General features: G+C 29.9%; 1 protein-coding gene across 9 annotated transcripts in view; it reads right to left on the bottom strand.

Moving 5' to 3' along the window:
* Positions 1 to 13,278, bottom strand: part of LOC129958101 (histone-lysine N-methyltransferase NSD2-like) — a 175,610-nt gene that overhangs the window by 27,477 nt on the left and 134,855 nt on the right. For all 9 annotated transcript variants that reach the window (XR_008783143.1, XR_008783144.1, XM_056070296.1 and 6 more), the window contains one exon: positions 12,278 to 12,983. Coding sequence is in view for 7 of the 9 variants with exons in the window: in XM_056070296.1 (XP_055926271.1) it covers positions 12,278 to 12,983 (706 nt within the window). In the remaining 2 variants the exon portion in view is untranslated. The remainder of the gene's footprint in view (positions 1 to 12,277; positions 12,984 to 13,278) is intronic.

A 13,278-nucleotide genomic window follows, 5' to 3' on the forward strand; every position in this document is an offset into this window, starting at 1 on the left:
CTTCTGTTCCTTCACCATCAGAAATTTTGTCGAAATTAACACCTATAGCTTTAGTTAGTGATATATTTAATGTTTCTGACAGAGCTGCAACTGATGTCACTCCCACTGTTTTGCATGGAATTGAAATCATTCTTGAAAAAAGAAATGTCACTGGAGATCATTAAAAGTGGTAATGGGCAAGATGTTCTTTTGTTTAAACCCTTTCAGTTTAGGTATCTATTTTCTTTTTTCGCGCAAGATATGAGCTTCAGTCGTTATACATAAATATGTAATCAGAAAGCGGGTTTTTAATTAAAATATTGATATCTCAAAATTAATGCTATCAAACCATAAAAAGGTACAAGTGCTGTAAAACTTGGCAATGAGTAAAACGAGTACTAATTAAATTTATTGAATATTGAACTTTCAAATTTCAAAATTTTGCCTTAATACTGCTAACAAGTAAATTTAATTAAAAAAATACAAAAAACAATTTTAAGTGCATTTGAAAACTGATTCATAAACATTGGGAGGTATTATTTCCGGTTTTATAATGCAACTAGCCGCCTTTGGCGACCAGCCGGTTCGCCAATCTTAGTGTTCGTTAAATTTTAATAATTAAATATTTTATGCAATTCCAACTTCTTCAGCAAAATATTTTATTCTTCAGCAAAATATTTTAAAACTTCAAATTTTGATAGTCATATAATTCACTCATAATATTATAAAGGCCTTCAGTCATAACGTGATATGTATCTCTCTAATTTTCTGTTACCCCTCGTAGAATTTATGCTTTAAATTAAAATGTAAAGGATTAATCTGCAATTAATATAACAATATTTTTTACTGAAACAAAGCATTTTTTTAATAATATGATTACTGATAATAGAGTTACTGAGCGTTTAAACTTTATGGGCACTAAAGAATATCTTTCTTAATTTATGTAATATCTCAAGCATTTGTCAACAAAATTTTCTCAGATTCATCATGAATGGATCGATTCATTAACAATGTTTCATTTTAAATGCATCAAACACTCAGAAAATAAAATGAATCGTTTAAAATAATCTGTCGAAAACAGGTTTAAAAAAACTACTTAAAAAACGATGTACTTAAAACTATAAGCATATATAAAAAATATATATAACTAACATAAATACAATTTAATTACAAAAGCATGTAACTAACTTAAAAATAATTTAAATCATTGAAAACAGGTTAAAAAAAACTACTTAAAAAACGACGTACTTAAAACTATAAGCATATATAAAAAATATATATATAACTAACATAAATACAATTTAATTACAAAAGCATGCAACTAACCTAAAAATAATTTAAATCATTGTAAACAGGTTAAAAAAAAACTACTTAAAAAACGATGTACTTAAAACTATAAGCATATACAAAAAATATATAACATAAATACAATTTACTTACAAAAGCATACAACTAACCTAAAAGTAATTTAAATCGTCCGTTGATAATGGTTGCCATGCCAACGATCAGAACACATGCGTGAATTTTCTTCGCCTTTTACGTAACGCAAATGCGTGAATTTTTCTACGCCAGTTGGGGTAACGCTATGAAGATTAGACATTTTTAATTTCCTTTATTCTGTGCTATTTTAATTCAAAAGTACTTCAGAATGAATCTGAAACATGGATTAATTAACAATGTTTAATTTTAAATGCATAAAACATTAAGAAAATAAACAGAATCGTTTGAAATAATCCGCCGAAAAATCTTAACCCTAGCCTCATTACTGTTGGGAGAAAAAAAGAACTAAAGCCTAAATCATTTGGCGTTGGGGAAAATTGAAGATTTTTTTGGCGGAAAAGTTGGCGGTGGGGAAAATGGAAGATTTTTTTGGCGGGAAAGTTAGTTTTTAATTAATAATTGACTACCCCTAACATTTAGGGGGATGAAAAACAGATGTTGGCCGATTCTCATAGATACCGGATAAGCACAAAAAATTTCATCAAAATCGGTCAAGCCGTTTCGGAGGAGTATGGCAACGAAAACTGTGACACGAGAATTTTATATATTAGATACTAGCCGCCTTTGGCGACCAGCCGGTTCGCCAATCTTAATGTTCGTTAAAATTTTAATAATTAAATATTTTATGCAATTCCAACTTTAATAGATTCTTCAGCAAAATATTTTAAAACTTCAAATTTTGATAGTCATATAATTCACTCATAATATTATAAAGGCCTTTAGTCATAACGTGATATGTATCTCTCTCATTTTCTGTCACCCCTCGTAGAATGTATTCTTTAAATTAAAGTGTAAATGATTAATCTGCAATTAATATAATAATATTTTTTACTGAAACAAAGCATTTTTTTTTAATAATATGATTACTGATAATAGAGTCACTGAGCATTTAAACTTTATGGGCACTAAAGAATCTTTTTCTTAATTTATGTATTATCTCAAGAATTTGTCAACAAAATTTTCTCAGATTCATCATGAACAGATCGATTTATTAACAATGTTTCATTTTAAATGCATCAAACACTAAGAAAATAAACAGAATCGTTTAAAATAATCGGTCTAAAACAGGTTTAAAAAAACTACTTAAAAAATGATGTACTTAAAACTATAAGCATATACAAAATATATATATAACTAACATAAATACAATTTAATTAAAAAAAAGCATGCAACTAACCTAAAAATAATTCAAATCATTGAAAACAGGTTTAAAAAACTACTTAAAAAACGATGTACTTAAAACTATAAGCATATACAAAAAATATATAGCTAACATAAATACAATTTACTTACAAAAGCATGCAACTAACGTAAAAATAATTTAAATCGTCCGTTCATAACGGTTGTCATGGCAACAATCAGAACACAGCGGGAATTTTCTTCGCCAGTTACGTTAACACAAATGCGTGAATTTTTCTACGCCAGTTGGGGTAACGCTATGCAGATTTTACATTTTTAATTTCCTTTATTCTGTGTTATTTTAATTCAAAAGTACTTCAGAATGAATCTGAAATATGGATTAATTAAAAATGTTTAATTTTAAATGCATCAAACATTAAGAAAATAAACAGAATCGTTTGAAATTATCCGCCGAAAAATATTAACCCTAGCCTCATTACTGTTGGGAGAAAATAAAACGGAAGCCTTAGTCATTTGGCGGTGGAGAAAATGAAAGATTTTTTTGGCGAAAAAGTTGGCGGTGGGAAAAATGGAAGATTTTTTTGGCGGGAAAGTTAGTTTTTAATTAATAATTAAAATTCTAATTAAAAATTCGAAAAAAAGAACCCCAGGTGCACATTCTCGACCTCCAAGGTATACATGTACCAAATTTGGTAGCTGTAGGTCAAACGGTCTGGCCTGTAGAGCGCCAACACACACACACACACACACACATTGAGCTTTATTATAAGTATAGATTACTGAAATTGTTAAATACATTTTGAAGCAATCTACAGCCAGATATGGTAGTAAAACATATTCTCATGAGATCCACACAGAACAGAGGAAGGCATTTTTGACAGTACGATGACCGGGGGTTGATTGTCATTATGCCTTATAAAATTTCTCAAAAAAATTAAAAAGAGTTTTATAATTTATCATTATTTTCAACTGAATAACTTGTGAAAACTAAGGATTCTAAAATTTCAAAATACGAAGGAGATCTTCAAAAGTGGTCATCATCCCACGACCTGTTATCAAAAATGCAAATAATCAGACCTGTAGCTGAAGATAAATTGCCAGAATGCTCATGTAAGCCGAGTTCGATGCTTGTCAAAGATCGCCATTGCTGATATTACATTTAAAGAGAGGGGGGGGGGGTCGAGCAATACTTATTCGCAGTTTAATTCCCAAGATGAAAGTTTGTGATACATTTATTCCTATAAATCATGACAAAATTTTCAGACCCTCCGTCTCTTCAAAAACGTTTATTGAAGAATTACAGAATTATTTTGAATTTGGACAGGCTCCTTTCTCATTGCAATTTTTGAATGAAGGAAGGACTGGTTTATTTTCAAATGCGGCTGATTTGTATTATGCATTACGACAGGTAAAGGAGGCATTTTGTTTCATCCTGAATATTCTGAAAAGTATCTCATTAAAAGGACCACAATAATATTTGATGGCTACCCTGAAGTTGTAGGAAAAAGTACAAAATTATCAGATGACAGATGAAACACTTCGTTAGACATGTTGCCTTTAATGAGACAATGTCAACTACAATTCCTCTCAAATTAATAAGACCAAGTAATATCTTATAAGCATGTTATAAAATTTCAAAGAGACAGCTTGTTGTCAAGCAGACTGACGAAGATGCTGAGTGTCCAATAATCAAAAGTTTTTGAAAAAGTTGGAAATTGTAAATCGCAATGCTTGTGGTAGTTGGTGAAGATAGACCTCTTGATAACAATGGTAGTATTATTCACTACTTCTGAAAATATTTTCTTTTTGAAGTCTGAAAACGATAAGGCAGAAGATTCTTTATAGGGGTCAGGAACTTAAAAGCTAAGAGAAAGCGTTTTGTTTCTTCATACGTTCCGAATGCGATTCCAAATCTGTTCTTTTCAGACAGGGAAAGGGAGAAATTTGCCAAAGTTTTGAACAGTACGGTATTACCAGTTCTGAAAATTGTCCACGAGGAAAATGCATGCATGGTAACACTGATGAAGCGGAACAGAAAGTTTTGATTTTCTCGTATAAGAAATGATAATGAAGAAATGAAGTATGATGATGAAGAAAAAGAAGATTGGTTAAGTTACATCTTTTTTAAAAAGTCCATATTAAAATATAATTTCAACTTTGCGTTTCTGTTTCTTATTACTGAAATTCCTTGTGGACAGACACACACTGTGTATGTCTGTAAGTTAGAATTTGGTGTGGAATTGCCAAATTCCCCTTGGATTGGGACTGAAAAAAAAAAAAGCGAAACGTGAATTGTTCCTTGTCAATGAATGTAATTACCAGCTCTACATCATAATTACCGGAATTTCAAGCTCTACATCATAAGTAATATATATTTGATAGTATTGGCTGCGCAAGCACATTCGCAAGAGTGGTGTATTTCTCGTCGATTGTAGAAGCTATAATTTTATATACATATGTATAATTCTACACAGCTTATAGTTTTTCTTTTTCTTCTCTTCTATGTAGAGATAGAACAAAGACGTTTTTATGTGTCTTTTCTTACATTCCACTGCGCAGATATGTGCACAAAGTTATAAGCCTAGAGTCACGCAGTCTCGGCAGACGCAGGATATGTGGAATGCATAAGTTATTTTTCTGATGAAGCAAAAAATTTTGAAACTGACAAATATAACTTTTTAAGATGAAGGAAACTACTTATTTTTTGACCTTCCAAATGTACTAGGTTGTCAAATTTGATTTGGAAACGCTCCTGACGGACCGCAGTATGTTCCTTTTCGTAAATGCACTTCTACCCGATCAGAATGCGAAGTAGAAAGAAATAAATCATTTCAACAAAAGAAAAGACAGCTATTTCTACGATAAACAGAGCTCTCAACTGACCGCAAATGGAAAGGATCCACCCAAATCTTAGAATATATAGCATAGAAACTTTGAACCATCACCCAGAGTTAATTGGGCGAAGCTTTCTAGAATTATTTTTCTTTATTTTCCTTTTTTTAAAATTATTATTTTGGTAGTTAAATTGGAATCGGGGGAACCATCGCTATTTATATAACCCGGCCTGAAGACCTTGTGAGACAATGACGAGTATCTTGCATACAAAATGACCTCAAATTTGTCAGAACAGTGCAACTTCAGGGGTGTCAGGACTCAAACTTCAATTTTTTCAATTTCTTTGAAAGAATATATATATAGATATACGTTAGAGTCGTCTTTTCTAAGCATTTTGATTTTAGCATTAAAATTTTAACGATACTATCGGGGGGGGGGTCACTGATCAAATGTAAACAGAAACTTCCTTTGCCAGAATGCCAAAAGACAACTGCAGCATTCTTTGACGCATATACAGACAAAAAACTTAAAATTTCAACACAAATTTGAAAATTTAAGCTAATTAAGGGCAGTGCCTATGCTTCTGGGGGTGGAGAGAGGTTAATTTGCGTTGCTTTATTAAAAAAAATTTTTTACTATATTTTTTTAACATTATTTCTTTTAAAACAATCTTGTGAGCAGGATTTTTCAAAAACTACAAATCATATTAATATAAAATGCCATGCAGATGCATTTTATATTAATTCTACAATTTTTCTACAATTGTTCTACAATTAATTTGTAGTTTGTTCAAATTGTTGTAGTGTTGTACAAATTGTTCTACAATTTCTACAATAATTCTACAATTTTTCTAACTCTGCGATTTATAAAGCAATTGATTATTCGTCTTTTAATAAATTGATAAAAACAAACTTGCTACTAAAAGCCGAAACTAAAGCTAAACACCGAAAAAGAGGCAATTAAACTTATTCCAAAATATGACCCCAATCCTAGATTTAAACGACCTTGAAATGACCTGCTCTAACCCTCCATTAAACCTTTTCAATTAAATTAATATCAAAAACTAATTACAAACTCCTTCAAAAATTCTGTAAATAGCGATTTCTCAAGTCTTAACTTTGAACTCGCTCATTCACGGCGATTTGCCCTCACACCTTCACCACCAATAGTTGTCAATAAGAAAGATTCTTTTAATTAACAACATAAAACCAGCCAATTGCAAAGCTACTTATCTATCTGGATGCCAACGAAGAACTTTTACTATCTCAGGGCCCTTTTCCAGTTCATGACACTAGACTAAAAGCAATGGTACCATTCAGTCACTTTCATGAAGGAGATAGTCCTCTGATCCGGAGACGGTTGTTCTGATAAGCATATCGTGAACTTAAGATGGGGCAAGTAGTGCAATTTTGATCACATTCGCGTTGAAAATTTAATGAGTTTTTCAGGTAATCATGACACTGGAATGAGAGAACGATAAAAGTTAAATTTTTCTAATGGGTGATTAATGGGCGCAAATTTCAGAGGAAGATACCGGTGATAGTAAAATTTTCCTTTTTGATTCCTGACTAATTCGCTATTTTTGTCAAGCTTATCCGTGACATATGAAATTATAGAAAATTTAGATAGAGGAAAGGGTATTAAGTGCTAAGGCGCCGTAAATATCGAAATTACAAAAAACACCGGGAGATAAAACAAGTGTTTATAATTATAGCCCAGATCTCTAAACGACGCAAGGAAATTAGTAGAAAAAACAAAACTCAAATTTTAAATTCGATCTATTTAATTTTAGGCCGACTGAACAAAAATAAATGAAACTACGAATAAAGAAGATTCTAAATCAGGACTAGACCTTAAATATTAAAATTCCAAATAAGTAAGAAGGAGCAATGTTATCTCCTGATCGTGAATAATTATATTACTAATTTCGAAAATGTTAGTAAATCTTTAGTGAGTTCAATTTAATGAATTGAATGGGAATATATAAATGAATCAGATTTAATATATTGAAAAGTTGTTACAAAAATTTAATTTCCATTCAATTGATGAGGTATATATGCCTACTCTTTAGATCTGAATCTTAATTATATGCAGAAACAGATATGTTAATATGTCTCCGTTTCGAAAATTGTTAAGATCCTTTGCAAATCATAAATTAGAACAGACTTTTCCAGTATTAGAAAATATTTCTCTGTCTTTTGCCTACCTAACGGAATTCCCTGATTCCCAGTTTCCTCAATAGGCTGGCCAACTTGTAATACCGAGTCGTATTTTTATTTTTCCTCCTTTTTTTGGAATTTGAGTGTCATGATTACTGAAATCCAGAATAGATTTTTAGTTTATATATTCTTTCTTTTACTATTTGGTATCTGACTAAGCACCAAATAGCTGTGAAAAGAGATGCTCGCCAACATACGCGAGCTTTTCTGAACAGATGCAGCAATATCAAAGACAACAGCAACTATAGAAACTTAAGAACATGGATTTGAGGAATGCAATTGAAGAAAACAAACTTACAGCTCCAGCATTTATAAATATATAATTTAGACAAAAATATAGATGAAATTTTAAACAAATTAAGCCATAATAGCCACAGCATCAATATTATTTTATGATCTGCTATCATCTTCTAACTTGTTCAGTTTAATTTTAAAGCAATTTGTTAATTAGATAAAAGATTTAATATTAAGATTATCTAAGTGAAACATCCTAAATACATTTAACATAAACTACATTCCTAAATAATAATAAATAAAAAAATCCAAGTGATTTAACTGTAAGATTTAATAATTTGAAATAGTTTTCTATACCTTTATCATCAACAACTGGTCTTTAAAATAATATATATATATATATATATATATATATATATATATATATATATATAATCAGTTTGCTTAAGCATCCAACAAATTAATTTGTGATAGAGAATTTAAGATTAATGTAGATTAAGAAAACATCTTAGTTCAGTTCAATAAAATTTGAAAACATCAAGACATTTCTAAATTTTTATGATCCCAGCATCCCCTTGAGCACAATCCTGGATTTGTCATTGAGTCTTATCAAAACAGAAAGCATAAACCGCTCACATTAATGGTAATGTTTTATTCAGAACATAGCCATTTGTAATTTAATATATCATAGTGCATCTGCTTGTAAAGTGATAAAAATCCTAAAATTTCATCTTAATTCTCAAGCTATAGTTATTTCATTTATTTATTTTTGTCTAAATACAAAATGTAGCACATCACTAAACATATTTTTTTGACATAAGACAACCAAAACAAATTAATCAAGTGCTTTTAGAAATCCAAAATTGTGAATTGTATAATTTTAACAAGAAAATAAATTTTGATGTGTCTGTCTTGTTAACAAACTTTAGATACATAGCTTGAACTGAAGATTCGATAAAAAAAATTTTCCCCACTGATTAGCAAACAAATATGCAACTTTCATACCCTATTAGAATTCAATACTCAAAAATTTGAAATTTTTTTTCACTCCACACTAATTTATATAATGCTTGCTTATGAAAGACATCTGCATTTTTCATACTGTGATTTCTGAGTAAGATTAGTGGCTTAGACAGGTTGCCTTTTGAAGATGTGCACATACAGCAATAAAGTACTTTTCTAGTGTTTGATAACTTATGTGCAGATTACATACATGTCTTGAGTGTAACATGCATATGTTGTGATAGTAAAAAATAGGCACCAATAAAGAGAATAACAAAGTTCCATTTAACTTTACTATCTGTCTCGAGTTTTGGAAAATTTCAGAATGTATCATGAGAAAAAAGCTATTCGATTTTATGATGCAAACCATCATTGCTTTAATATTATTAAAAAAAAAAAAAGTAGTTTAGTCAACACTACAAAAGGACAAGAAAACTTTTAGAAGTAATACTAATACCAAGCAGCCTTTTAAAGGGATATGGTTTCTAATCTGAATATCAATTTATTTAAATTATAAATAAATTGAATTTCACTATTTGTATCAGTACTTCAAAAGTTAGGTTCAAAGCCCTTCAAGTTACATAACAGAAACTGTAGAGGGTATTATTTTAATATAAGTTTATTAAAAGAATAAATTTCAATCAAAAATTGTTAATTCTATAAAACTCCTTGGTAAAAAACCAATCAAATAACAAATTTTAAGATATCCATTATTTTTTAAAAACTGCATGACAAAACAAAATGATTACATCATTTTGTACTACATACTGTGAATACCCAGCAAACTTTATTTTTTCTGTAAGACAGAAAATCTGTAGTACTTTGCATAAACAAATAACATGCCGCTTTTGGAAAAATTAGCATATAACAATTAGCAATTAATTAAGCTGTTTACTTCATCTCAATGCAATACGTGGTAAAACCAAAGCCGATTTGAAATATTGTTTATGATGAAATTATAATATTATTAGAAAATATTTCATAAGCCTTTTTTTTCTGCATATGCCTAAGTGTAGATCAAATTAATCCTCTACTTGTTAATATTTCTTAAAATTCTAATCAATGGTCTTAAATAAAAACATCTATTCAATATACATATTATACATCACAGGAAATTGCCAAATTACACAATTTTCATAGAAATGTACTTAAGTTTGGGAATGGCCAGCATGAAAATTTTCAGTAGGTTGAAAAATATATTTCCCTATTTACATAAAATTTGCTTGCATACAAAAATAATATGACAAGCATACAGACTTTTAATATAAATGGTTTTTCAACCTGTACAAGGTTAGGTACACTCAACTGCATTAAATAAGTAAAGCTTCTTATGTCATCAATTTTCCCTTAAAAGTAATTCTATAATGGCGTATATAGAGCACATAATTTAACCCCTGAAGAAGATACAGATGTCAGGTGTATAGATAGTAAAAATATCCACATCTTAACCCTGTATGAGTATTGATCACCTTTTTTTACATAAAATGGCTCCAGTGATTCAAAGTTTAAAAAATGGTGTACTTAAAGTCATTCAATTCTAACAAGAAAAAAAATTTGCTTATGTTAAATGAACTTACTTAAAATTCCATACACTTTTAATCTGAAAACATTGAAATTCTGAAATTCTTTTTACATATTGAAAAATGAAAATTCTAATTAAATTTATGAAAATAATTGGAGGTGCACATTCCTACCCTCCAAAATATATTTACGCAACCTTTCGTAATTTTAAATCAAATGAGTTGCAAACACAATGCATCAAACGAATACAGAAAACAGACATACACATTCATCTTTAATTTCTGTAAGGGCAATTTTACCCCTTAGTGAATGTAAATCTTGTGGACCTCCTTTATCCTTCTGTAACTTTGAAAACTTGATAATTTTTATTAAGTTCAAGTTATTTAACCTCAATATAAGTAGTTTTAAAAGAAAAAAAAATGTGATACTAAAAATACAAGACTTTCAATTATGGCAATACAAAACTTTCAATTATGGCCATAATCATAATCAGGAGAGAGATTATAGTGCCTTGAAATTTAAAATAAATTTATACACACAATAGTTAATAATTTTAAAACAAATTTAATTATAAGATCATATATTTTTTAAATTATTAAGTAACATTTTTTTTTTACAATTATAAAACAACAGAACATAAAAATAGCAGAAAGCAACTAGGCAAGCTGTTAGAATAATACTTCAAAATTTAAATGATACTTGATTTCAATAAGTCTGAATGCATGGCCCATGTAAATTAAATGAAGGCACAACATTAAATTTCTTTGAAAAAATTGCAAAAAACAAACTGAGGACTTGGAGCCCTTAGACATTTGCCTATTTAATAATCTGGACCTGAAGACAAATTATGTGATATAGGCATCTTTCATACAAACGGCATCATGAATGCATATCACAGAAAAAGTTTATAAAACAAATTATATAAAATCATTCTGCAAGCTTTTAATGACATTTAGCTAAATATGCTTTAATTATTTGATGCATTCTTTCTTTGACCATTTTCAAAAGGCCTAAATATAAAACAAATATACAGTCTATTGATGCCATACTTAATATGCATACAAACAATTTAAATCAGTGTAAAAAATTATATAATTTACTTTGTATTACATAAAAGTTAAATATTGATAACTAGGAATCAGTTTCCTTTATGCTTCACAAAAGAAGTAGAAATATTTCTTTTTACACTATGCTGCTTTCTGAAAATAATAATTATACTTCATTCCTAAATATTTATTCAAAACTTCAGAAGAAGTCATTATGAATAGGAAGGTTGTATGAATAAGGAGGCTCTAATGTTTCATCCCCATGTATAAAAGGAGAAATGCTGAAACATTCTGCAGTGATAACATAATTTTCTCTTTCCTGAATTAAAAAAAAAAAAAAAAAAAAGGCCAAGTTTTTCTCTAAGAAAAAGGCTAAATACTGTACGTTCCCAAATGTTATTGATTGACAGCTTAATTTTGTGTCTTTTGATAATGAGTCAGAGGACAGGTCTGCCTTCTCCATCCTAATGAATACTGCTTTTAGTCAGCAACTGAAAGTTCATGGAGCACTCGAAAAGTTAATAGATTTTTTCATAACTTTAGCATTGAGTTTTAATCACATAAATGTACATTACTTTTAAAAATAAAATATCATGGATATGATGCATGGGTAAACCAGTTTAGTGATTAAGGATAATTATGTTAGTATTCATACCTTTGTGCAGTGACAATTATGGAACTTGAAGACAACTGAGTCGCAGTTTAAAATCTCAAACACACCTTGACATTTATGCAGATAGAGGTTCCTTGTTTCTATAAAATGAGGGTGGGGGAAAAGAAAAAAAGAAAACTTATACATACCTTTAGGAACTTCTGATAATTTAATACAGCTTAGATGGTATTGGCTTAAGCATCCATTTACAGAACACACAACACTCTGTTCAGTAGATCTTTGGATGCATGTAGAACATCTCTCTAAACTGTTGACACGTTGTCCCCTTTCTTGAGCAGAAAACATAAAACATTGACTCGCAAATTCTTGAGAAGAACCAGATGTTGATGGTGTAGAGCTATCTGAATAACCAGATGTTGATGGTGTAGAACTAGATGTTCCTGTTGATGATGAAGAACCACTAGTTGTTGATGAAGAAACATTAGTTGTTGATGAACTAGTCGGGGAAGAATCTGAATGCGAATCGCTAGTATAATCTGAAGAATTGCAGGAAGAACTAGTTGATGAAGAATCGCTTGTTGATGAAGATGAAGCCGAAGAACAAGAAGATATTAAAAAGTTCTTATAAAGGTTGGGATTCACAGTTTTCCTTTTCCCACTTTGGGCTTCAGTATCAGAAAATGGAATTTTTGCAGGAATGGCTTTGGAGGTAGAAGGCTTACTTGCCATCGAAGTAGAAGGCTTACTTGCCATCGAAGTAGAAGGCTTACTTGCCATCGAAGTAGAAGGCTTACTTGCCATCGAAGTAGAAGGCTTACTTGCCATCGAAGTAGAAGGCTTACTTGCCATCGAAGTAGAAGGTTTACTTGCCATCCCAGCCACTTTCAAGTGATACTAAAAGAATCAATCAATAATTAAAATATATTTAAACTAATACAACTTTTAGGTGATAACTACACTAATGTAATTTTTAAGATGAAGTTAAAATTCCAGCAATATTTGATAAAGGAAAAATAGCACAGAGTACTTATATTTATTTTTCAAAAATATATGGACTCTGATGCAAACCAATAATTTTGCCATCATAAACTAATTCAACACCATAATTTCTTATCCAAGACATAAGACTGTAAGCACTGGCACTATAAAACTATTTTGCTGCTTTTTCATTTTTTGTCATTTGATCAAT

This window comes from Argiope bruennichi, chromosome X1 (genome assembly GCF_947563725.1).
Source record: "Argiope bruennichi chromosome X1, qqArgBrue1.1, whole genome shotgun sequence".
In the NCBI taxonomy this organism is placed as follows: Eukaryota; Metazoa; Arthropoda; class Arachnida; order Araneae; family Araneidae; genus Argiope; species Argiope bruennichi.